The following is a 27,737-nucleotide window of genomic DNA, read 5'->3' on the forward strand; positions in this document are numbered from 1 at the left end:
GAATTTATTTAAGCAATTAAGAGGAGTGGAATTTTAACATGAATTTTCAGATACGGCCAAGGCTGCTGAAACAGGAGATTCTTTGAGAACATGTCAGATTGATGTATTTGTTTCATATTTAGTGTCTGCAATTATGAAAATAATCTTTTTACTAGCCTTTATTTTGCCTGATCATATCTATGTAACTCTGCCATGTTTTGGCAGACTATAGCACATTAAAACCTTTAGAAAGTAAGTTTAAAATCTAAATGCAGAGAGGTAACCATGACTGAATTACTCTCCTGGGAGGAAAATGCTCTTAGAGTGCCTATTGAAATCAGCATTATCATTTCAATACATGTCAAATATGAGTCATTTCCTAGTTTAGGCAAAATTTCTTTATAAATCTTTAAATCTTTCAGTTCTTTCAAGAAAAGGTTAAAGTACTTATGATTTAATGAGACCGCTTTACATCATAACTGTTTGACTATCAAGAGAAAACTTGTCCCTTCCAATTTGTGAAATCCTTTTATTTTCTGCACAAGTTTTTGAATACTTTAAAATTTTTATTAAAAGCACAGAACCTGAGATGTAAAAGCAGGGAGGAAAACATTTACTCTGTACACTCTCTGTGTATGTATTACTAAATACAAGGTGTTTTACACTGTATATTCCCTAAGTTTAGTAAGAACATGAGAAAGCAAGGAAGTATTTAAATTAACAAATCACTTTGATCTCCTGTTTAAACTCATCACTTACTATCTATTAGTAGTTTGTCAGTCCCAAGAAGGGAGGGGAGGGTTTGCATCAGTTCTACATATTAGAACGACTTGTCTACTAAATGCAATTGTGTTGAAAATTATTAGGAGGACACAGTCAGTCCATATGGTTGGTGCTATGCTCCCAACAGGCAGCAGAAATAAAATACGTTGCAGTCTGTATAATGTATTTGAGTGTCTGTTTAGAGAACTGATCATAGAAACAATGAGCACAGCTCTCTTGGCAACTGGTTTGTCATTTAATCTGCTACAGTTGCAGGCCATTGAGGTACTGCTGCTGAACTTGCAGCCTTGGGGTTCTTTGATACTAGTAACTTGCTGTGCTGTATCCAGAAGTCCTACTGTGGTGCCTTCCTCTTCTTCTAGACCATGGATACCAGGTTGTTGACTGTTGATTTGAAAACTCTTCCTTGTTATAACTTCAGCACCTTGAGAAACTGGGATATTTCCTAGATGCTTCTATTTTTTCTTCTCTTACACTGTCTCTTAAACGACTTCCTTTCTTGCCTGAATATGAGTTCAGGCAAGTTCTTGCATATTTGCAGATTTAGATTTACAGTCTTACAGCTGCCTGGGAGCACAAGACAAGGAATTTCATCCGGGCCAAGACTTTAATTTCAGAATGTCAAAAATACAGCTTTGTCAATGTCATTTTGACCACACTTCTGGAAATTGCTAATGTTTTTGCCATTGCAAATGCAAATCCCACTGAAGTCTTCCCAGACTCTATGTTATATATGATGATAATGGAATTAAGCCTTTGTATGACCAATGCTGGGAGGAGGTAGTATTGAATGGTTTGCAGAAGCTATGCCTGATTTGTCTAGAGAGTTTCAGATGAGATTTGAAATCCATCAAGTTTCAATTTGTTTTGCAAGCAGTTTGTTTCCTTATACAAAAATATGTGGCAGGCAATTAAATTGTATTTTTAATAATGGGAACACTATGTTAAGAATTATTTGTTTTCTCTTTTTTCCCCTAGCCTCAAATCTTGAAATGTCTTACAATTCTGAAGGTTGTATTTTTGGTGCCTGGTGTGTTTTTCCTTTTTTATTGAATTTTTATTTTTAGATAAAAATGAGTAAAGTAGAGATGAATAACGGTCTGTACTACTCTAGAACTGGGGGCGTGGGTTGGTGTTGTTAATTATACAATAACCTTCAGTCTTCCTAAACGTACCGTAACTTTTTTTTTAGGATAATGAATAGCTGTGAATCAAACTTCTAGTGGCCATTGTAATATGCACTACATCTATTTGCCATGTGTAGTTACATTACATAAAATACCATTTTTAAGCATACTTTTTGTTGGCAAAAAATTGTTATTTAATATTGTGGTGGCATATGAAACTAAAAGGTGTGTCACACCATGTGGAAGTAGCTTGCCTACTTCTTCAGCAGAGAATGTTTTGAAAGGTAAAGATAAAAAGATGTTCTTCAGGTGTTCAAATTCAATATTAAAAATAATAGTAAAGATTGCATAACTGGAGTTACAAGAACTGAAAGAGATGTGTGTTGTTTAACAGCGTCCTGGTCATTGGAATCAACTGTTTTCAGATTGCTAGTAATCTGGAGTTCTGCTGGAAACATAAGCAAAAAAATATCATTTAAACCAGATAGCCCTTGATTCTGAACTAATCTCTTAAATACATGTATATGTATACCACTTACAAGTGGGTTCTCAGATATGTGTTACTTGGTGTCTTTAGATGCACTTATGCAGCTGTGTGACTGCTCTTCCATTTGTACCCTTGTGTGCCCTTGAGTTGCGTAGGGAACAATCTTTGAGAGATTGGAAGTAGCTGTGTGTGCTTGATATGGCTGTTGGTATAACCCATTAAGATGACACAGGGTACATCTACATTATCAGTTTCGTGTACAGGAGGTGTGCTTTTTGATACAGGTTTGCCTTCTTTCTATTTGGAGTCTTGTGTTAGTGAAGAGCACTGCTGATATGGTTGAGTTTGGTTCCTCTCTGGGGAGAGCAAACTTGAAGTTGTACACTGGAGTATCACCATTTAGAGCACACCATTTGCAATGTGGGCAGAAGGTCCTCCAGCAGGTAGTTCTTGGCATGCCCAGTGTGTGAGCAGAAAACTGGCATTTGGTTTGAACTTCTTTGAAGATGGATCACAGATACTGAACCACTGTCCTTCACTCTTTAAGCTGTGCCAGCTACTAAGTAGATGTTTTCACAAGATACTTGAAAGTTTTTTGATAAGAGTCTGAAAACTTCATGAGTACAGCCAAATAAAGCAGCTTCTGCTTTTCCTGATTATTTTTCAAAAAAACTAATTACTGCACTTGATTCAGGTTTCTGTAGCTTAAACACAGGCTTAAGTCAGAAGTCCTATCAAGAAATGGAAGATGAAACTTTCAGACCGTTCTTTATTCAACCTCCATTATTTATGTGTGAACTCTCTCATGTACAACTTGCATTAACGCCTGTGCATGCCGCAAAATGAAGGTGACATAAATGGCATGTAGAGTTCCTGTACAATGCAAAATCCATATGCGCTGGTGACAGTCCACGGGAGAAATCCTCTGATAAGTTTTCAAATGTTATCTTTTTCTCGTGGAACCAAAAAATATTTCCTGCTACTGAACGGCTTGTCACCTTTGCTGTAAAGTAGTAAGTTCTGAGATGGAAGCGGAGGAGGAACTCTTCCTGTCCATATATCTCATTCCAATACCTCAGCTCAATAATGCTGTAACTTTTGCATCGTTTAAAGACTTCTCTTTTGGTTTGACAGCTTGTCTAGATACTTGGTCTTTGAGTATGAAAATGAGTAGATGCATAGGAACAGTTTTCTTTTAGATACATCACTGACCTGTTTTCTGACAATCAGTGGTTTTGAAGCTTCTTAAAATAAACTGTATTGAATAGCCACTGACTGACCTATTTTTAGTTTAATATTATAGGTCTCTTTTTATAGTTTATATTTTGGTATTGCTAATATTTTGTGGCAATGAGTTACATGTATGAAATTATGCCGGTGTGAAATTATTTTTTATTTTAAATCTGCTGTCTGCTAATTTCTTTTCACCAGCTGCAGTTGCTTTCTATTTATCATTCTTATGCTGTTTGATATCTTGGTTATAGAACTTGATTGCATGTTATAATCGTTTATAAACTCGATCTCTTCTAATATTGAAGACATTCTGCAGTTTGGTCATCCTCACTGATCTTTCCTGAAACTTTTGGGGTTATACTATTACAGTTTTGGGGGTGCAAGGGTCAGAACTTCACTTGTTATTCCAAATACTTTGCACCATACATTTCTAAACAATTAACATTTTGTGGTTTTGTTCTTAATTTCTTTCCCAATAAGGAATGTTTCCTCTTTGCCATTGAGCACTTTGCTCATTAGTGGATGATTACCTACAGTAACACCGAGACCACTTTTTCCTAGCAGTGATGGTTCATAACTTAGTTATGCTTACATAGTTAAGAATATTTTTCTCATGTCTGTTACCTTGTGATTAACACGCTTAGTCTGCTACTTTATTTTCTGTTCCTCAACAGTTTTGAGATCCTTTTGTAACTTTGAAGTAAGCTTTGACTTTTGCTGTCTGGGTGTATTAACTCCATCCTTTTTCACCTCACTAACCACTGTTTTCAAGCCTACACAAAATGTTAAATAGCAGAGATTGCTGGGGTTACCTACTGATACATTTCTGTCTGTGTGAAGTGTGGCCACTTAATCTCTACTGAGTTTGAAACCTTTCTGGAAAGCCAGTTTATTGGTCAGTTCTTTCTTATCCACATGCGTCTTAACTACTTCAAAGAACTCAAAGTTGGATCTTGATTTCCTTCCACAAAAGCCATGTTGCCTTTTCCAGTATACAATATTTATCCATGTGCTTTTCCAGCCAAGTCGCCCTGTATAGACTTGATTTGATGGACTATCAAAACAGTTGGTCCAAGACGTGGTCACGCATCATGTCTATAATTTTAATTTCTGCATTGTTCTTCAATCTGTGCCACACTAATTAAAAATTGTATTTTCTGTTTCTGCTGCTATTCTGATCTCCCGTTGAATCTGAAGGTGCTGTTTTTTCCATTTAAAAAAATGGGCTGGAATACCAGCTTCTGTAGTATGTTTTAACACAGTTAGCTCATTTACTTTATCAAAATTTGAATTTTCTTTAAGATATAGCAACACTTTTTCAGTGGTATGATTTATGTTGTTCCTGACATTCAGGTTCAAAGATCTTAGGCTTTAGATTTCAGATATCATCAGTATATGTCCTCAGTACTCAGAGGTATGTGCCTTTCTCTTTCTAGCTTGATGACCATGTTCCATGGGACTTTTGTGGTTCTTGGAGTCAGAACTGGTCAAAACAAAAAGTCTCTCATATCTCAGAGCTTCTCTAGGTGGCTTGCTTGAGTCTTAATAGTAGATACTCTGTTTCTTCAAGTTACTACTTAATTGTGTCTTACCTCTTGTCTGTAAGGCAGATAATTATGTATTTAACAGGTAGGTAAATTGGATTACCACTCTTCTGCTGGACTTCTAAGTGCGTTTGAAGGGCTTTTATTCTTGTCCTTAAATTGTGTTTATTGTCATCCTCATCTCTGTTGATCAGTAGTCTCCCTGGCCTTTTCATGCCTTAGTTCGAGGCCTGTATACTAAAGTTCACAAGAAACCACTGTGAACTTTGAGCAGCCTCCCTTGGTCCTCTTCTGTCCCATCTCCAACAAAGTGTGGTTGAGGGAGCTGCTGCATAAACCTTTTCCTTTAGCTTTTTCCAAAAATAAGGTACCAACAGTAATATAGCAAAACACAGTCCTCCTAAGTCAGGTTTAGTGTACATTCAATTAACAACACAGTTTGGATCTGCTGCAAAACTTTGGTGGTAAGATGCTTAGTAACTCTGGTGAAAAGCAATTATTGTCAAAAAATGAAAATTGAAACTTAGTGAATTGTCATCAAAAAGAGTGTTGGAGAGGTACGGTACAAAGGAATAGTTGTATGACCATTTCTAAAGGACTTCGTGATGGAAGGAAGAAAGCAGGGCACAGAGGAGGAGGGGAGGGACTGAAGTAAGGTTGTTGGGAGGAATGTGAAAGGAATCAAAAGCAGAATTTTGTGGATCCTGGACCATGAAGAGAAACTAAGCCTTGAAAGAAAAGATGAGACTATTTGCAAAAATCCCTTAACTGTGTACATGGAATTTTTGTGGTGAGCCATTCAGAGGGCAAGAATAATTGCTTTCTTCTTATGTAAATCATCACCAAAAAAGACAGAGGGATGGATTTTCAACCTTCTAGTCCCAGCAGAGCTGTTCAGCTGTTGTAGAACCAATGTATTCTTGCATTAAATTTGGGAAAGATTTACAAATCCCAGTATGGAGCAGTGCAAAGTGGTACAAAATTCTTCACATTTAATCAATTCAAAAGGCTAGAATTTAATATACAGCTGATAGTGTAATACAGGGTTAATAATTGTACATTAGTAACAGCTCCCTTCATTTGTGTGGGTATCTGCTTATTCTTTGACTAGTGAAGCACAGAGACTTTATTCAGAAGGGACGTTTCATTTGACATCTACATCTCATCCCTAATTTACATGATTACAAGTAGTTCAGGAAAATTCAGAATCAGTGGTTGTGCTGTATTTTAAATGGAGGGGGCAGAGAGAAAATATGCATTGTTATGAGATTATCTAAAATGTACTTTCAGACCTTTTGTTTCAATTAATTTTGGCAAGTCTATGTAACTGTTTTAGCTGCTAAAAAGCAGCTTGTTGAATCCTTAATACTCGTCTCCTTTCATGTTACTATAGTGATCATTGGGTCTTGGATCTGATTTGTTCTGTGAGTTGGAGAAAATAGAGTCATTATGCAGCAAGAAAGCAGTTGTTCTCCATATATTTTCAGATCTGATGACTAGGATCCTCTTATTATGTTTTATTGTTTGGAAATCACTGGCAGAACAAGAATCACTTGTTAAATCTTTCCATGTAAAAGGAACAGAGATTGATTGATGGTTAAAGTAGTATTTAGAGCAAAGCTTATTTATTAATTACTTTAGTTTTTAACAGAATCTGTATTTGCAATTTTGAGCTCTCGGGTTCTCTCTGACACTCCCCTGTCCAGATATGTTTATTCTGTCTTGAGGCATCAGTAATAGATTGATAGAGCTCTACTGATACAGGCAATAAAGAATATTTTTCATTTGTACAGTGCTGGTTGGGATAGAAAGTGGCAGAGCTGTAGTTAACCATTTTAATATTACTTCTTATTACCAAAATACTGATGAAGTACTCACCAACAAAAGATTAAATGACAGCTGTCAATGCATAATTGGAATGCATACTCTGTGACAAAAGGATCACTAGTCTCTGATTCAACCATTTATTTTAAAGCAAGGCTTACTTTTTAAAATCCAAATTCTTTAAAAATACAGACCACTTCAAAAACTGTCTCTCTTCACATCAATCTTTCTTTGTCTTCGGCCTTGTTTATCAGATAATTGACAGTGTGGGTTATATCACTCAGTTTTTAACACAGTACTAAAATTACCCCTGTCCAAAACATTAATGACATACAGGATTCTTATTTTAGATCCTTTTGCTTGCCGTTACTTGCATTTTTGCATCTTGAAGGCTTTATTAATGAAATAGCTGTTAGATTTTCTTAAGTCTGTAAACCATCTTATGGATTGGTCTGCATTCCAGTTGCTTTCCGATTTCAGTGTTTGGGTTCAAATTTGTATAGAGTTAATGGCTTCAGGAGCACTCCAGGGTTCCATCTTTTTCTTCTCCCCCCCTTTTTTTTTTTTTTTTTTTTTTTTTTTTATTAATTTCTGTCATTCTTCAGGGAATTCAAGTTGAACTAGTGGATTTTTGCACAAAAAGAAAGACTTGGATTGAAGGAAAACCATTTGCCGTTGAGAAAGGGATTAACATTGTAGGAGATAGTGAGAAAGAAAAGTAAAGGAGGGCAAAGAGAAAAGCTAAATATCTTTTACACAAATGCTAGGAGAATATGTAATAAGACTGCTGAATTGGAGTGACATGTTTTCAAGGATAAGAAAGATATTATTGGAATAAGAGAGACAACCAGGAAAATGAAGGGGGATTTAAAATGCCAAGATACACAGTTTTAGTGAAGGGAGAGCTAATATAAAGCTGGAAGAGATGTAACAATATTGCTGAGGGATGATACTCAATCTGCAGTAGGAAACACTCCTGCTATCTCCCCACCCGCTTTTTTTTTTTTTTTTTTCCTTTTTAAACTAAGTTCAGTGGCTTGCATACAAGGTAAGGACAATTTGACATAATTGTGATTCTTGGCTGTTGCGCTAGACTTGCAGGTGATAAGAAAAAGAGCCCGAACAATACAAATATTTAAGACATAAAATGGGTCCCTAAGAAAACCAGAACTTTGATTTGAAGGTTGTGGGGGTATTGAGGAGGAGTAGGAAGAGAGATTCTTAGAGATCAGTTAGAATATTGATGGGGTTAAAACTGCACAAGAGCATGTTTTCACTGTTCCTAAAAGGTTGTTGCCTTTATATTGTTACTGAAACAATATAGAATATTGTCACTGTTATCATAGAAAGCTTACAAATATAAATCTGTATATGGAGATAAACAAAAATCAAATTATCATAAAATCATGAAATTTGAAATGGTCATGGGGTGGGGATATGTGCTAGACAGAGGAAGCAGCCCCAAAGTTATTGATTTTAGCAAAGCTAACTTTGAAGGAAAGCAAAATGCTCCCGGGATTTTTGCTTGCAATCCTGTGATGAATGGGAAATCCACTCCACACAAGTAGAGAGTACATAGTGTATAAAACACATGGTGAGGCTGCAATTAAAATTCATCCCAGTTAAGTCAAGAAAAGGAAAGGCCGATATGAGCCTGAGGCAAAAGAAGGAAAGGCAAAGAGACAACTTGCCCCTCCCGACCTTATGCTTTTTCCTTCCCTTTCGCTGTTCTTTACCATTTCTTCTACTGTCCCTTTATCCTCTCCAGCCCTTCTGTTTTAAGATACTTCTGTCTCTGTGGTCCCCTGGTGAGGTTTCTTCCTCAAGTCTCTTTTTTGTACACTGGTTTTCTCGGAGCATGGGCAATACTGTTCAGAGTGCTCATAACATGGGCGTGACTGTCCCTCTCCCCTTCTCCCAAACATACTGAGACTGTACATCCCCATAAACATAGTTGCAAGCTGTATGTAGTCAACATATATCCTCTTCCCCAACTTCCTTTATCTGTCTGTGGCTCTGAAATTACTTCAGCTCACTGTATGGTGAGGGAAGGAGTGAGGCAGCAGGAGATTGTGGGTAAGTAACAACTCAGGTAGACAGTGGGGTTATATGAAAATTTTTAGGGAAAGACACTGTGCTGGAGCATCTACCACTGAAGTGGCAGGACTTCTCTGAGACAGAGAAGAGTCAAACAAGCACATAGATGGTTAGGACACAAATAAGGTTGTCTTCTGGGACCCAGTATACCAGATGCTTTATTGTCCAACATACCACAGACACACATTATTGGTCATCTTGTTTCAAGGTATAAAGAACAGCTGTGAGGAAGAAAGTAAATTTAACTTATTTGAGGTCTGAAACTTGGCAGGTCTAAAATGGCATTGCTGAAGCTGAAGGCAGTTTATAGTAGCTGAAGATGTGGCTCTTAACTAAAGCAAACAGTTTGAACAAATTTTGATCTGGTGTTTTATTTTTAAAAGGTGAACAAAGATAATGGCAAAAGGGGATTTCAGAGAGAGATTTAATGGGACAGTGATGAAAGAGCGAGTGATCTTCTTCTCAGTCAATCTGTATTCTCTCTTTTTCTTTTGTTTACTGCAGAAATTGGCAACAGGCAGAGAGGATGACCATGTGGTATTATGGCATCCAGCAGATGACCAGTTTCTGAAGATGGCAAGAGGGGTCATAAAGTTTAGTTCCATGTGTATTGTGATGATAGTTGCATCTATATTTAAAGCTTTCTGTCACTGAAGCACTCTTGGTGTTGTCAGATGTCTATTGGACTGGATGAGCTGCAACTTCTTGCAATTGAATGTCAATAAGACCAAAGCAATTTTGGTTGATTCATAGCACCAGCTTAAGCATATTCACTTGCACAGATTACATTTGACAGATAGTTACCTTCAGCTGAACTCTGTGGTTAGAAGCCTTGGTATACTCTTGACAGTGAGCTTAGAGCTGATGCCTTATGTTTATTTCATATCCTGTTTTTGCCTTCCTAATACTGCATGTGTATGTCTACATTTAAATAAATTCACAGCTGAAGTACTAGTCAGTCCACTTGTTATCTCTGGACAGGATGTTGTGATGAGTCAATTTTAGTATTTAAGAAATGGTGTTTTTCCCCATTTAGGCAGTTTTAATTTCAAAAGCTATCTAATCGAGGATTTTTTTTTTTTATCAGGAACTCCTGGGAAAGTGTCTGTCAAAGTCTAAAAACAAGAGTAACAGAAAGAAAAAAGTAGAGGATAAAACCAAAGATGAAAAAGTATTATTCCTTTTGGAATGTTTTCCTGGTATTCTACCAGTTTGCTGGCCTGCAGGAAAATATATTCAACACAGGTGGTTTTACCCTTTTGTACTAGTGAAAGTTAAAATTCTCTGGATTCTTCAACAAGAATGTGCACAGTGTCATCAAATAGTGATGTGTGTGTGCATCCCCTATAGATTTTGTAAAGAAAGGCATCTTTCCAGGTTTCTTCTTGTAACAGTCTTAAAACAGTCTGGGTTAAAATACAGTTTAATTCACTGATTCAGTTAGTTGATTCTGCTTATGGTGAACTTACCATTCTCCAAACTTCATTTGGAACATACTGAAGAAGAATTAAACTTTGAATTATTTCTAACCATTTTCCCATTCAGGCTTCTAGTCAGCTTAAAGCAGTATCCTGATTTTGAAGAAAAATTCAGTGATTTAACACCAAATAACTTCTGCATATACTGTTTCCACTCACTCACAACTTCAGTTCCTGTTTTTAAAGGCTGAAGGTGATTTTCTTGTAGAGCTTAAGGAGGTAATACAAGAGAGATTTTGGAGTTTTTACATCCTTTTCTCAGTGAAAATTAGGAATGCATAATCCTTGAATTTTGGTATGAATGAACTAAAAATAAAATGCATATTTCATCTAGATTGGTATGCCCTGGTGAGAGGATAGAGTTGACAATATTTTTGGCTACAGTTAGATAATGAATGTTGTCAGGGCTTCCTTTTAAAAATGTCAGAATGGCTGGAAGTAAAGAAATCTCCACTAACTGTGGATTCTAACTGAAGCACTTTCTTTTTTAAAATTACCGTAGTAAAGTCCCTGACCATGCTGTTACTTAAGTCAGAGGTTGCAGAGAATGGCCCCAAGCCCTCTTTGTTTTTTTCCTGTAAAATGTTCTTTAGCCTTGAGAAGCAAAGATGTGTGAAAAGCATCACATTGAAACCTACATAGATGCCAGGGTTGCAGCTTACCTCTGTCGTCTTGTGCTCTTTTCCTACAAGCTTGCAGCCAAATTGATTCATAGGCTTGAAATGGAGGCGTGGGTAGTTGGCTTGGGTTGACCCAGAGGTGCAGAGTTCTTGTAGTTTAAAAACTTCTTTTTTTGCCATGTGAGGGTAGTATAGGATTTGAATATGGAAACACATGAATTCAGAAATGTGAATAAAGTTATTCAATAATAGCAGGTAAAGTAAATTTAATTATGTGTATGTTTCTTGCATTTGCAATAAGACAATGGGCAATCTAAAAACTGCATTGAAGTCTTTAACTTTAATAGCTATATGCTGGTACTCTTTCCTGTACTTGGTAAGAAAGAGAGAAATGCATCTGAAATTGGGATAGGGTTCTAGCTGAAGCATCACCCAGCTCACTGGTAAACTCATCAGGCAGTTCTTTTGCTGGTATGGAAGGTGCCATTTGTCTGTCAAGTGTTATGCAGATAAATTATCTGAGTTGGCTTGTTCTCTTGGATATTATTCTTTAATTTCCACATCCCTCCCTCCTCCTATCCTCCTGTCCCTGTTAACATGGTTATTAGCATCTTTTTTGGTTTGAGAACAAGATCCCAGACAAATTCCTTCTGACATATTCTTGTTCTCATATGTTTGCTACATAAATTTGTTATCTCTTGCCAAGCTTTACATCTGCCAAGTTCCCTCTGTGTTGTCTCAATTTTCATTCCAAATAAAAAAATTAAAATGCAAAGAACAAAAGACCAGAAGTGAAATCTTTTTATCTTAGGGTTGTAAGCTTTGTCTCTGAGAGAGGAAAAATTTAAAAAAAAAGAGCACAAGGGATGTTGATGTATGTAAGACATCTGCCCAAGCATCCCTAGCAATAATGTCATCATTGCCAAAATGTACTTACACTACAAAAATTTACAATAGTGCTTATTCCTGAATTAACCATTCAGCTAAGGTTTTAAATTCGGCTTAGGCTGTGGGTAGTATGTTGTAAGGAGAGATAAGCAATACAAGACTGTACAAGCAGGCTGTACACTAGTGCTGATGAGTAATATGTGGAGTAGGAGGTAGTTGAGTGTGGAGTGGAATCCTGACGCATCTGCAGAGGTTAAACTGTGGAAGCTACTACACCTCTTCATTTTCTAAAGCAGTCGTAAGGTGGCTGACAGAAAGATTACCTGAAGGCTTGGGAGAAGTAGAGGGATTTTGGGATAAACTGTTTATTTTGTTCCCTGTTTGTATTAATGTTTGAAAAAAATAGTCCTTGGGGGCATGGAATATGCTCCCACCTGTATATACTACATTTGTAATGTTCGGGGGTTTTTTTGTTTGTTTGTTTAAGCTACATGTAAATGTAGTAGATTAAAAAGAAGACATTAAAAATAGTAGAATGATGCAAAATGAGAAGAATAAGGCAGAACTGGGGGATAGGAAAGGAGCCTTTGAGATGGATGTTCAAGATATGTAAATTCTGCAGTTTATACAGTGAAGGAAGGTGTTGAATTGTGGCAGAAAGTCTTCTGCAGTTTCTGATGTGTGAATTTAGGGACACATAGACACCCAGATTTTAAAAAAATCTATAAAATGCAGCATTGTGGGTTTTGATCAATAGCACTGCTTAAATCCCAGCTAAAAGTAAACTTGGACTCATACTGATGCTTTCATTCTATTTTTTCTCAAAAATTCCATTCGTCTCCTTTGTGTTGCTTAAGTATGTATTGCTGACCTTTCCTCTTTACAGAAATTGACCTACGAAATATTAAAGTTGTGTGGAAGCCTTTGTAACTGCAGCTTCAGCAAGATTTGCAATTATGCAAGAAAATGCCAAAATACATATCTGTGTGCATGTCATCTCTTTGATATGCAAAATCCCTTTACTGTATCTTTTATTAACTGTTACGCTTCTGTTTCACACCTTTCACAGAGTAAAGGTGTGAAGCCACATGTCCCTGGTGGTAAAATATGCCATATATCTTTATATAAGCAGGCAAAAAGAGCATATTTAGACAGGTTGAAGGTGAAAAAGATTTTTATGCTCAAGTTTCTGATTAGACCATTATAGCAGCATCACTAATTCACCTCCTTCCATCTATTGTCTTCCTTCATCTGTTGTCATCAGTGACCACTGTTGATTTGTTGACTCTATTAAAGTATTCAAGGAAGCCACAGGCCTGTCATTTTGGTCATAACCTTAATCTGTTTTCTCACCTTGGGAGAAAATGTGTTAATACACTGTCTGTTTCTGTAGAATGAACTAATTGAAAAAGTTCCTGATGCAACAAATCTGCAATATGTTTTGAAGAAAAAAGGTTTTCTCAATCTTGGTTATTTTAACAGCAAGCTATGTTTAGGTAGCGACTTTAGTAAGAACCATACTAAATTAAGTAGCAGTAAGCAATTGTAATGGTACGTTGTGTAGTAATTTTTGAGCTGGATGAGTGTCAACTTCTCCTGATTTCTCATAATCTGTGATTCCTCATTATTTCTGAATGATTAAGCAAATCATTTATGCTAACTTCTGCTTTCATTTACATCTTTGTAAAGCCTGTGTAACTTTACTGATTCTGGGGTTGCTTTAGCTTTTATAGCAACTAAGGGGAGGGGTCATTTCTGCCAGTTTGCTGATCTGGAAAATAAATGGAACATCTTTTTTTTTTTTTTTTTTTTTTTTTTTTCCTCTCATGTCTTACAGGTAAACTGTATAGCTGCCTAACTGCTCTTCATAAAGCACTCTAAAATTCTTCATATGGTGTACTGACTTCTTTATAATAATACAATTATTTTTATTTCTGAGAAACTTTTGCTGTGCAAATAGAGATTATTCAAAGGATAAGCCAATACAGGCTTGTTTGTGTTTTCTTACAGTTTATTTTTTGTGTATTTGGAGGAGAATTTTCTGTTTTATCATATCTGAGAAACAGGCTTTATGTTTTAGTTTGTGTTTGATTTTTAAATTTAACTTGTATTTACAGCCAGCTAAATTTTAATTTTTAACTTAAAAATTGACTTGCCTTTTTTTACTTCTAGTTTACAGATATCTGATATTTGGAAGAATCTTGTTCACTGTCTTTTACACATCATAGATCCCTGAACTGCTTCTTTATCATCTTATTTGAAAACAGCGGTGTCTATTACATGTACTGGAATGTATTCCATTTCCTAGTGTTTATCTGAAAATGAATTTTTGGTCCTTGTCCTTGTTTTATATGTGTCGGTCATTCCTGCTCCTGCCATCTGAGACTTTCTTTGATGGTATAAATAGCCTTGAGAGCTGAACTTACAGTTGAAGCGTTTGCCATCACTAAGTTGGCTGGATAACTAAATAGGCCAGGGTTGGTATCATTTGGCTTGAATGACTGGAAAAGATTTTCTTCCTTTCATTTTTGGTGCCAGAGTTCTCTCTATTGTGGAACTCCTCATTTATGGCCTGCAAATCTGGGAAGAAATCCATCTGGTTTCTTCATCTGTCTTGCCAGACGCTGTGATCTAGATATTAGAACAATAGATGATGAGAAGAATATTTTAAGATTAAATTATATTTTATGGTTACTAGAAGCTCTGATGAGTAAGAGTAAAAAGAATATATATTTAACCAGCAGAAGAGATTAATGTTGTCTTGAAATAACTCCCCTAATTTATCTGTAATATTTTAATAAATCTTTCCCGTGCCGTTAAATATTGGGATAGGAAAGATAACCTAAAGGAAAAGAATGACCTTACTAAAAACCAGGTATGTCTTTGAAACATGTAATAATTGTAAGTTCTAAAACATTTTGGGAAGCGGCTACTGCATCTGTTGGTTGTATGTCATTTAGTGCAGTGGAGTTTTGATCTCCAGTGAGTGATCTTGTGTTCTGCTATGCTATATTTAGGTATTCTTTGTTATTGGTTAATGGAACATAAAGGATTCTTTTCCATGTCTCTTCTTCCTCTCTTATGTATTAGAAATAATTTTGCATAGGGTACATGGGCAGTGTTAATATTAGGATTTATTTTTAATAGAAAAATTTTACTGATGCAAAAAGATCATAGCATCCACTGCAGAAGAATTCACTTAATTTATTTTGGCTGTAATGATGCAATTCAGTTCTACATGGAGAAGACTAAAACTGTCTCAGTTGCCTTTATATGTAACAGGACATTTTGATGACAGTATGATTAATGTGTGTGAAGAAAAAGTATATGTTGCTTAAATGTACCAGATGTAACATATATGTTATAATGTAATATGTGTGTGTTATTACCTGACAGCCAAAATTTTGTAGACTGAGGTCTCAGAATTCCCCCAAATTAGATGTGGCTTGGAAAGTGTCATTGTAGATCAAAAATGGGAAATCACTAGAACCGTATCTTTTACTTGATACCTAAAATGTGTTCTGCCTCTGTGTTAGTGAAGAGGAATATTAGGCTTTTTTTGAAAAGCATGTTGGTAATTTTCATTGAAATACTAAATATTTTTATTATACCTGTTTTACTGTTATACCTCTTAAGTTATTTATTTATTTATACATTTATTATACCATTATACCTTATACCTATATATGACACTACAATTCAAGGCTTTAAAAAAAAAAAAAAAAAAAAAAAAAGACAGAAAAAACCCCATGGTATTCCTGAATCAAGCTACACAGTGGGTGCCTTTGGGGGAAGTACAAGTTTTTGCATTCAGGGAACAGCTATACAAAATCTTACAAAAAGAAATCCATGGAAAGCTACTAAACATATAGAAACCGTGACTGACTGATGAAGTCTGAGCTGCCAGTGTTTTGAGGTTTAAAGAGTGTTCAGGAGCAGCAGTATCATACATGCCTACCAGGCTCCTATGTGTCCCCCTGCTTCTTCTTTTTGCCATAGTTAGTCCCTTAGTCTTAGCCAGTACAACTGCTCTGAAGTGCAGTATTTTGTTGTGGTGCTTCTTTTTTTTTGCCACACAGATTACTGCAATATAGTGGACGTTTCTGTTAGCAGTTAATACGTGAAAATACTGGCTTTTGTTTACATGCCAGCTCTACCTGATCCAAACCGGGTGGCAAAATTAATGTTAAATTTCATTATTATGTTTTCATGGGTAAGATCTGAGTAGCACAGTTCTTTGGGTGAGAAAATAAACAGTTCTAATACCTTTTATTTCTCCATCTCTTTTTATAAGCAGTAGGTTGTGCTTCCATGTGTCCTCCTTCATTCTGTGCTACAGTGACCCATAGGGCAGGGAATTTTTCCTAGGTAGGAAGTGATGGGATTTGGTGCTGCTGGCTCTGAGGGACCATTTGTGTGTGACAGAGGACCATAAGAGCAATGAAGGAACTTGTCTATCAGCCCATAGGCCCAGCACTGCTCCTCTGAAACTCTTTTGGATTGTAACAAGAATGCTATCAGAGGAAAGACTATGGATATCTTTCACCATCTCAGTTCACCATCAAATGGATTTTCCATTGCTTGGGATTGGTATTAGACTCTGCACTGGCAGAGGCTAATGTAGTTGCAGAGTGAATTTATCTTGGTAACTAATCCTTGCCACCTCCCCGTGAGGTGATTTGCTAAGTATCTGACAGATGGGGAAGCACATGAGGGAGAGATGGTTTCAGAGCTGGGATTAGAGCACTGATGTCCCAGGCTTCTGGTCCTGTGCTCTGCGCAACCGTGAGGCCAGCCTTTCCTGCCCATCTCCTGTTACTTTCCCGGGGCAAATTCCTACTGAGAGTTGTTAATAAAGACGACAGGGGAATAATCCTGTTGTCCTAGTCAGGAGTGAAATTCATCTTTTATTTCTGTGGCATTGTGTGCAATTTAACACGAATGGTCAGGAGACCTTAAATAACCACATCAAACAACCGATTCGGTGCCAGCCTTTCTTCTTATTTAGCTTAGTCTAAACCAACACCAAACTTTGAGACATTCCTCTCCTCCCACAGTGGAGAGCCGCTGGGATTTTTTTATACCACACATGGTTTCCCTCCTACATTTCCCTCCCATGTCAGATATTCATACCCCCTTTAATAACCAGCAGGGGGATCATTACATTGAGCTACTGCCAAATGCATAATGACTGCTGCCTTTGCCTTACACAGTCACTGCACTACTGATATCCAATTCAGCATTGTAAAGTGCTTAGGGCTACCTTGGGGATGTGCTATATTAAACCCAACTATTCTAAATCCTATTTAATACAAAGAGATTGGTGGTGGGGGAGGGGGGAGGGAGATTTAAAATTGTCGTTAGTCACCTATTTTCAACAAGCAAAAATACCTGGTCACTTAGGGTCCAATTCTGTCGCTCTTAAGGCATAAATAGTCCCACTGGTTTTAGTAGGGGGTGCGTGAAGGTGAGCACTCTGCTTACCACTGGGGCAGGCAGAATTGTGTCCTACAGAAGCTGCGGCTGAGGTGGTAAGTTTGCCAGGAGCTGACGGGGGTGAGTGCGCCCATTTCTGAATTCCACTTACAAATGTTTTACAGTGAAAACAGGAAAGCAGAAACATGCTTCATATCTGACTAAAAATAAAGGTACTCTTAAACTTGTAAAAGACAACATTTTTATTTGAATGATATGACAGAGCTGCCACAGGAGTGTTACCTGCTATAAAGAAAGCTTAAGAATTATTACCTTTATTAGACCAGTGACACTGAGCTTTAGCCATACATTTCTAACTTCTGTCCCTCTACAGAGACAATTTTCTTTTCTTAAATAAACTGTCATGCTAGTGTTAATATATTGTTGGCTCCCTCATACTCTGAGAATACTGCTGATATAAAACATGTATATGTTAGATTGGTAATAGTATCTTTAGTGTAGCTGACTAGAACAAATGTGTTTCCCTCATGGCTGTGCTAATGTGATAAAGGAAAATTGGCTGTTCATCAGCTTTTGGCTGGGTAAAGACAGTAGAGATGGAACCACATTCTTTTTTATGCATTAATACCACTGAGAACTTTTCACTAGTTATATTTCATGTGCGGGCATGTTGTGCAAAGATGTTGTAAAACATGAGATAATGCTACAAATAACAAAGTAGAAAAGCCTGTATCTTTTATGATGATAACAGTCAAACACCAAATGACAGTAACAGGCTGTAAAAAATGTGATGCAGAAAAAAAATGCAATGTAACCACCATATACACATATACTTAGGCTCTTGCAAATAGGGCATCAGATGTTTAGAGGGCTTTGAATTAAAATTAAATAAAAAACTGTTGTATTTAGGTCATTGGTGTGTCAACACAAAAGATAATTTAAAATAGAGAGATATATTTTGAGCAGTGAAACTCATATGCAATAACTTTTTGAACAAATCTCAAGGCTTAGTAATTATGATAATAGCCTTCAAATTTCCATCAGTGGAAGGGTAATAAATATTCCTGTCTAAATTTAGGAAATATTGACTGAATCTGGAAATGGCAATAAAGCTCAGCATGAATGTGTATGTTTGAAAGTGTGCAGTTTAAGGAGAAAAAGTCATCTGTAAAATTTTGTTTGAAGCCTAAATATTTAAAAAAAAAAAAAGTCCAAACAAAAACCTCCATCTCATTTCATAGTTTCTTTCTTAAAATACTTAGAGACCCATGTTGCCTGAAGCACTGATGCTGATCATCTGAGCTCAGATTTATAGATAATTGTGTCCGTTTATCTTGGTCTGAAATTTGAAAGACTTTATTGGTGGAATAACACTGTGAGTGTTTATATTGTGGTTTTCAAACTGATATTGTTTTCAGGTTCTAGATTTCCACTTTGCAACAAATTATTCTGGCTTGTAAACCTTCTGTTTTTCCTCACGTATATATTGTTCTTATGGAAGCAATTATTTCAGGTTTATTTTGTTTTCATTAGCATGAGTATCAAGACAGGCTAAAGCACTCTGGTTTTATTTGGCCTATGTAGACAGCATTCACCAGGCATCCATATCTGCAAAATGAAAATAACGCTCTGTAAATTGGCAACAACAAAACGATGTTTCAAAATCTGAAGGATACCAAGCTCTTATGTGAAATAAGCCTTACGCAAGCTAAATATTGCTAAAAATCAAGTCCCTTCAGTTTTGCAAATAAATCACTTTCAGAAATAAATGGGATTGTTTATTCAGTAAACAATTCAACAGAGTTCAGAAGTTTTGACTAAGTAGAGCTTAGTTTCTATAATTAATTTAATTAACAGGAAGCTGACTACCAGATGCCTCCAGTTTTCATTTTGTATGTGCCTGTATTTTTTAAATGAGAGTATTGAATTTCATAAAATGTAAAGCTGAAGGACATTCATATATTATTAAACTTTTTCAAATTTTATGTAACCCAAACATGAGGATTTTTAACACAAAAAAGTACTTTTGTAAAAGCTCAGCATCTTGTGACTTTGTGGAGCCGGGAGAATGCCATAAAGTATTTCTATGAACGTTAGCTCAAATTTAAAACGAATTGGCAGGGAAGGGAGCGCTTGCAGAAAACAGTACCCTGGGGTGCTGGCTGAGTGCATATTCCTAGCCAAGGGTTCCCCTGATGTAAGGGAATTACCCACTGGGTGTAAAGCAGATGTAGCCAGTTCCTATACCGCTCCCTTCAGCCCTTGTAGAAAGAAACATGCTGGGGTTAGGGAGGCATTTTGGAGGGGTGTTAGAGGCCTGGCTGAAACACGCGGTGTTTGGTTATCCTGAGTATGGTACGTAGCCCCTTGAGGCCTGTTTGAACTGATGAGTATGAGAAGAGCTCTGACAGGTGTAACATGTGCCCATGGCCTGAAGTGGTGATGTAGCTGTAATCAGCCTTGTACCTTGTGAAACAGACCCACACGTCTCCTTTTCCTCTCTTCCACCTCCCCGCCAGATCACTGTACTGTAGTTTCTTCTTTGGTTTAACCACTGTTGAAATTTTATACTCCGTACATCTGATCGTACTAACTGGACTCCTAATGGATGGACAGAAAAGAGGTAACTACTTTCAGTAGGCACTGAAAATAAAGACACATAGCAAGTACGTTGAAGTAATGTCAAGGGTTAATCAGTGATAGATGCAGCATGTAGAGAAATCAGAGTGATTGAATAATGAGACATGTGTTTGCCCCTTTACATTGATTCTGTAGGTGCATCACAGCAGAATTAGTTTCTTCTTGAATGGCTGGGAAGATGACAACACACCTTTTGATTCAAGGATCCTTGTGGGAACAGTTGCAGATACTGATGCTGATGGCACACTGCAAATTGGACAAAGCTTCACAGGTAAATCTTGTGTTTTAGTGGAACGCTCTGGAATATTCAAAATAAGATGTGCACAATGAAGTTAAAAAAAAGAGTCATTTTAATTTACTTATATGCTGAGAAGTTATTTATATGCTGAGAATTCCTGTTTTACAATTAGCTTTCTCAAATGATTGTCTGAAAGGTAGACATTTGGTAGATGATACTGTAGGATCATAATTTATTCTGTGTGTTACTGCACATAGGTAAGTTTTCCTTCATTTTCCAAAACATAGGTATGTAAAGTGATACATTCTGTTATTTTGTGATCATAGTTTTTTGGAGTAAATCTATTAAACTATTTCAGAATGGGATTGTGCATGGCCACTAGACTACCTTCCTCTCCAGAGTCAGGAATAGAGCTGAAGAAGTTCTGTCTGTTAATGTGCTTCAGTTCTATCAATACTCACATAAACCACTAGCAGAATGAGAATCTCTCAGCCTCTAGTAATGCCTGTTAGCATTACTCTTCATCTACATCTAGAATTTTATATGTACTACAGCATGACATGATCATTGCAGAACAGCTGGGGGATGTTTTGTTGCTCTCCACAAATTCTTGGCTCTGCAGATGTAAGAACACTAACTGTTGCTCTTCAGGAACATGCACAAGTTGAAGTTAACTCCTAAATATAACTATATGTCATTTAAACAGCTTTATTGTGCTCTTGGGCAAGAAAGTAATTCTGTGCCCCATTTCTTAAAGCTTGTATTTGGAAATGTGTTTTGTTGTGATTTTGATTCTGAATACTGAATAACTAATAAATGCTTTTTATCTTTATTGTATAAATTGATAGGTACAGTTGTACCTACTGTATCTCTTCCCTAATTAGAGGTGGCACATGGACTGGCTCATTACTTCTGTCTAATGAGCCGATCCTTGTGCCACCTCTCTAATCAGAAAAGAGATAGGTACAAAATGTTCTTATAAAGTTATTATAAATCATTCTTTTTTATCAAAAAAATTAAGTCACTGCCCTCTATAGTTTTGTCCACGTCCAAGATGGTTTCATTCAGGAGGGGTAATTGTGCAAGAGAGATCTCTGAGTGCTGAATGAAAGGTTCTCTCATGCAGTGCAAAGCGGCCTTCTGCTCAGTAGATTACTTATTTATAGTATATTTTCTTAGGTTTAGAGCAATTTGTTGGGAGAATGCAAGATTTTCGATTTTACCCAGTGGCACTTACAAACAGGTAAAGAACCTTTATTTTTCTAAAAAAAATAAGAGCATTGTGAGAAGAAAGAATAGATAACAGTATGCTTATTTCCCAAAGTACAGTGCTTTTCAGATGTCTCCTTTAGATGATTGCTTATGATGATGTAGTTTACTGAACCTAATTTCAAAGATAACTTTTAATCTAAAAAATCTTGAGTTAAAATAAGGTCAACAGCTTAATGTGTGTTGTTTTTGAACAGTTGCTGAAATATAGCTAGTGTATATAGTATGCATGTAGTAAAACTCAACACGCAGTAATAAATGTGTGCTTTCCTTGTTGTTGTTGTTGTCCCTTTTATAACCTGACATAGGGTTCTTGCAGAGAGCAGATCCAGTTGCTAGATTTCAATGCTTCTAAACTGTCTAGGTGTTATCAACTCATCGTAATTCTGACATAATAGTGTGTGCTAATAAGCTTAGTCCTGCTGGATGAGATTTGCCAAGCTTTTCCAAAGCTCCCTGTAAACTGTAGAGCAAGGAAGGGAGCATAGTGAGCCAGTCCATTTTAGACCACTCAAGGACCAGTGATCCAAACGAAGAGGACATTGGTCAGCATGCTGGCTTTGTGGCTTCGAGCCTGGCTCCCGTGCTTAGCAGTTGCTTTCCTCTGGTTTCAGCTTCCCCATGGTATCAGACATCCATGTCAGGTATTCCCCACACCCCTGCCCTGAGGTGCTATTGTCTTAACTGTTCATTGCTTTCTATATTAGATTGTCACCATAAGCTGCCAGTGACTTCACTAGCTCAGCCCACATAGCCCTGGGCAATTGCTTTGACATCCTCCATTCCCCAGGCCAAATCACAGTTGCCACTGCAATTTCTGTTGCCCTCCAGCCTCCCTTCCTAGTGCATTACAAAGAAATGTTACCTTTGTTGTCTTGCTCATGCTGGATTAATCTAGTCAATTCAAGCTGGCCAGAAGTAGTCAGGTCCTATTTGTCTGCATGGTGCTTCTGGGTAGGCTACACACAGTGACATTTGTGACTGCAGACCTTAAGGCTACTTAACGATAGTCTTTCAATAAGATGTAGAGCAGTTTCCTAGGAGCTCAGCTGTCTGCAGGACGTTATGATGAACTAAGTTCCTCTGAATTTAAAGTATTAATTTGAATCTGAATTCCAAGTTATATGAAAACCATGTTGGTTGGATTCTTTCAGAGCAATGCTTGTCAAATCCTTTGAACTACAATTTAAGTCAGTAAAATGAGTAAAGTTTAAAAATTGAAAGATAAAGTATTTTATAAAGTTTTGTGACCTAATGATGTCTTTGTAGATGTAGTTTTATGTCCAAAATGTTTACCTGGGATAAGCTGCAAAAGAAAGTCATGCCTGCATATCAATTAGTTTAAATCTATGGTTATCTAAAAGGTTCTGTAACTTTGGGTTCTGTGGAATTTGTAGTGGCAGCTAGCAAGTATTTACTTGCTTAATAAGTACCCAAAAATTATGTTCTTACTGATAAAGTAGGAAAATGGGAAAAGTAGGAATTTTTTAATTTAAAAACTCAGTGTCTTCTAGGATCACAAAATCCTTTTTTTATACCAGAGATGAGGAGATAAAGGTTTAGGTAACCTGCCCTGGTTGTTCGTATATCTGTCTGCTTGCCTACCTCCCTCCTGTATCTATTTCAGTTGCTGGTGTCAGAGGGAACTAGAGTGACTCAATGGCTTTGACATGGGCTGTAAGAAGCAGCTAGAGTGATCCCAGACTGGGGCAGCTAAAAAAGTGGGCGTTTGTTCTAAAGTTAGTTAAAAGTGAAAATATTTCTGTCCAGATTTTCTAAGGTGCAATGTGATAATGCTCAAGCTGGCCTTTTTAGAGGATTTGAGTGCATTCAACTCATCTGTGGTTACAGGCAATATGCCAGTGCTATAGTATACTTAAGAACAGTGTCCAGCTCACTGACTGGAATCAGACACAATGCCGTAATAAAATGCGAAGAGTTTTTCTCCTTGCATCTAGGGCTGGATTCATCCTCCCTAGCTTTAGACACCCCAACAAAGATCTCATTTCCCTTGGCTCCATATATGTCCGTGGAGCAGTGAAAGCAACTCCAGAGTGTTTCTTCACAGGCACCTTCTGAATGTGCCTGCTGCTTACCGTTCATTACATAGGGACCCTGGGTGGCCTGATTCCTAATTGCCCCATTTACGTGAGATGAAACCAGGCCTTTAGGGCTCCTACTATAATCTAAACTGAATTTTGTTTAATCTATGAGCCTAGAGGCACAAAGTGGCACTTGTCCTTTTTTATCATGTATGTAATTACTTTTTTATATTCTGTGACAGAGACATTTTGGAAGTATTCTCTGGAAAATTTCCTCATCTGCATACCCAATCTGAGTGCCGCTGTCCTGGAAGTCATCCCCGGGTGCACCCATTGATACAGAGGTACTGCATCCCTAATGGTGCAGATGATACTACTAACGACAGAGTGCTGAGGTTGGATGCAGAAGCCCATCCTCTGTATTACATCAATGATGATGACATTGGGACCACCTGGATTTCATCTGTGTTCGCTAATACTGCAGATATGGATCATGGTGTTTCAATCACGATAGATTTACAAAATGGACAGTATGAGGTAATGAGAATATTACATTTGCTATTTATTAAATTAAAATTAGGAAAATAGTTTTGTAGACATTTTATTATAATTTTAAGAAAGTTCAAACCTTATGCTTTAAGATGTTATACTTAGAGGACCAGGAAGAAAACTTCCTTTATCAGCATGAAACAAAGCATAAGATGACAGAATGCATTACAATTTTGTCATTCTCTTTAGATGTGCCTTGGCTGTTGTATTGAGCAGTAATCTAGAACAGATATGCCAGAGTGAATATTCTATGTGAAGACACCGGTATTTAGAAATTGATTGCTCTCTTTTAACTCCACTTTTGAAAATTTCAACTTTAATTTTAATTTTTATTAAAACCTGAGGTGTTTGTTTTATACCTTATGGTAGAAAACTGATTGCAGTCAAATTCTGTTTTGTGGGTGTTCTGGAGACAGTAGTTCAGCCCCCTGAGGAATATTGAAGGAGAATACAGTAAGCAGGCAAGATTCCTGAAGAGGCCAGATTGCACTTGATGCTTCACTATACCGTTGAAGCATGTCAAGATGTCTTGCAAGGAGGGACATATCAGTAGTGGGGCTGCAGTTGCAATAAGGGCTCTACCAAATTTCCGTGTATTCTTGCTAGTTTATCTTTTTTCTTTTTTGTCATTAATGATGAGAAGGGAAAGAATATGATGACAGGTTTTGGCTACATAAATAAGAATTAGTACTTTAGTTAAAAGTGGGTTCAAATACCTGTGAAATTCTAAGACTTGGCTTATTTGACACACGCATTTCTGCATAAGCATTATGCTGGAGGTCGTGCTCCTTAATACAGCACAGGATATTTGATGAGATTCCAAGCTACAAATAGGGAGATTCCTGACAAACAAACAAATTTAAAAATATGTGATTTACCTGTTATTAGACAAACAATTAATCAGATATTTGGCAACACAAAGCTATGACCTTCATTTTTACCAAAATAATATTACTGTAACAAATCATGGACTTAGTAGTGCATTTTCAAATGGTCTTCAAGAAAAACTGGAGTTCTCATACAAGAGTTCAGTTGAATAATAATGTCTGAGAGCTTGTTTAACAAAAAAAAAAGTTATCCTTTTAATTGGGAATATGTGGACTGAAATATTGGTTCTTTTTCTGTCTGAGTGGTAAAGCAGACCATATTGTCATGTTGAAAAAAAGAGCTTAAATTCTCATTGTTTTACACCTTAGCCATTAATATCAGTTTATAAATCTGTTAACTTCTTGTAGGTATTCTATATTATACTGCAGTTCTTTAGCCCACACCCTGAAGCAATACGAATTGAAAGGAAGAAAAGAGATGATTTAAACTGGGAAGACTGGCAGTATTTTGCTAAAAATTGCAGTATTTTTGGAATGGATAACAATGGATCTCTGGAAAAAACAGACTCTGTCAACTGTCTCCAGCTTCCTAGGTATGAGTGGGTACTATCTGCATAATACAGATGCTATGAACAGGTAACATCCTGACACAATTCATTTTTAGGTACCAAGGAGATAGAATCTTTTAATTTAGTATACTTGTTTATTATGGATGGCTGAGTTTATAAAAGATCCCAAATCTGACCTTTTGATTGAAGATTGCCAAAGGTCATCTGTCACTTTTATCAGATTTCAAACATTGAGGAATGTGACACAATTGATTCTTCTGTTATTTTTGAGCTAGACTCTTGAAATTTTACATTCTTGTGTTTTGAGGGGCTACTGTCAGTGCAATTACGGAACACTGAGATAAAGAGTGGAGGAAGCTACTGATACAACAGGTTGCTTTAAACTGTCTAGTTAATGTGAAAGTATACCTTCTGATCTCCCAGAGTGCAGCTTGTTCTGAAGCTTAGAAGAGAAGCCAAACTTAAGCACAAAAGCCACTCATTCAGCCTTACTACTAATCATGCAAAACATGGAAGAAATGGGTTGAAAATTGTATCCTGAAGCTTTCTAATCTTTCTAAGCAAGAACCAAAATAAAACTGAGGGGAGGCAAGAAGGATCATTACCTTTTAGAAACATGTTGCAAGCCTTTCTACTAGACAGTTAGCATATTCAAATTTAAAAATATATAATATAACAGTATACATTTCATAAATATAGCATACAACATATAGTTAATATATATTATAATTTTACACACACATGCATGTATGTACAGATATATATATATTTGAATCTATACCACTACATATATTCAGATGCACTGACTCTTCCCTGAATTCAGATGCCCATCAGTATTAAGCTTGTTTAGTACTTGGCTGGAAATCAATGAGAAAATATAGTACCAGGTGCTGTAAGCATTTTGCTTTTTTTGTTGTTTCACTTTTGCTACCTCCCTAAGACTTTTCAAGTGTCAGCATCTTTGTCTGTTCTCCAGGAATTCAGTATTCTGAGAAGAACATAAGGTCATCTGAGTTACACCAGTTTTCAGCAAAGGACTTTGAGCTTTATTGCTGATCTTTGGAGCAGAGGTTAGAGGAGAAGGGAGATCTCCTAAGCAAGCCAAACATTTTTGGATAAATAACCCAAATGAGGTGTAACGCCCTTTTCAGCCCAGAAATATGCATTTGTATATTTTTTAAAAAGAACTGAGGAGTTTGGTATGAAATGTTTCCATAAATGTTTTGTAAGTAGCACTGTTTCTTCTCTTCAATTGTGATGTAAATGACATTAGGAAGTGATATGAATGAATGATTTTGGGTACAGATGATGTACAGGTTTTATTAGAGATAAAAAACATACCCTGTAATGGTGAGTATTCTGTATACTCAAAGAGAAGTTACTGTTGGAACAATGCTCCAAATTTGTCAGCAGTACAGCAGAGCTTCCTGCTGAGACCTTTATAGGAGAAAGTGATTTAATTATAAAACAAAACTGTTTTTCTCTCTCTCATACCCACATATTTTTAAGTGCCAAGACATGTTCAATTTGTCTGTGCAGGATTTAGACACCAGTGTGCTTGTATACTGGTGGCGTAGCCAGGACTCCTTGGGTTGACATGGAAGGCAAGTGACCTTGGCTTTGAAATCCTTATGAAGGCTTGAGGGTTCTTGGTTTGGTGACCACGTGCTGGTACTGGATGGACTCTTTTGTGGCCTTTAGGAGATGAAAGTGGTTAAGGTTTTTGTTTCTACATCCTGTACCACCTCTCTAAATTAGGAGTTGCTCACTGTCCTCTATCCATTATCAGAGGCTTGAATCTTTGCTTAGTCTCAATAATGGCAGACCCTTGTTTTAGGATCTCCTTTGTTTTCCTGGTTTTCTGAGAAGCTGCATGTAGATCCCCTAAGATCTTGGACCTGCTTATTTAGGTGCCATCAGCCTTACAGTCCTTCTGCTGTTCCTTCTGGTGCTTCCATACCAAGATGGTGTCATTCATCTGCCATTCGTACCCATTTTAACATTTTCATTACAGCTCTATATGTCATGGAAGAAAAATGCTTTATTTAACATTCTGTGGAGGGGAAGAGAGGACAATATGCCCCAGAGAAACATACAGATATATTCC

General features: G+C 36.8%; 1 protein-coding gene across 9 annotated transcripts in view; it reads left to right on the top strand.

Annotated features, from left to right (window-relative positions):
• USH2A (usherin) overlaps positions 1-27,737 on the top strand; it is a 428,153-nt gene that overhangs the window by 35,480 nt on the left and 364,936 nt on the right. For 8 of the 9 annotated variants that reach the window (XM_042789369.1, XM_042789365.1, XM_042789371.1 and 5 more), the window contains exons 4-7: positions 20,272-20,407; positions 21,554-21,617; positions 23,928-24,222; positions 25,470-25,654. In XM_042789369.1, coding sequence (XP_042645303.1) covers positions 20,272-20,407; positions 21,554-21,617; positions 23,928-24,222; positions 25,470-25,654 — 680 coding nt within the window. Of the gene's footprint in view, positions 1-17,503; positions 17,592-20,271; positions 20,408-21,553; positions 21,618-23,927; positions 24,223-25,469; positions 25,655-27,737 lie in introns of those variants that run through there. The other variant, XM_042789373.1, reaches the window with a different exon arrangement.

This window comes from Tyto alba, unplaced genomic scaffold, assembly GCF_018691265.1.
Source record: "Tyto alba isolate M040663 unplaced genomic scaffold, T.alba_DEE_v4.0 Super-Scaffold_16, whole genome shotgun sequence".
Lineage (NCBI taxonomy): Eukaryota > Metazoa > Chordata > Aves > Strigiformes > Tytonidae > Tyto > Tyto alba.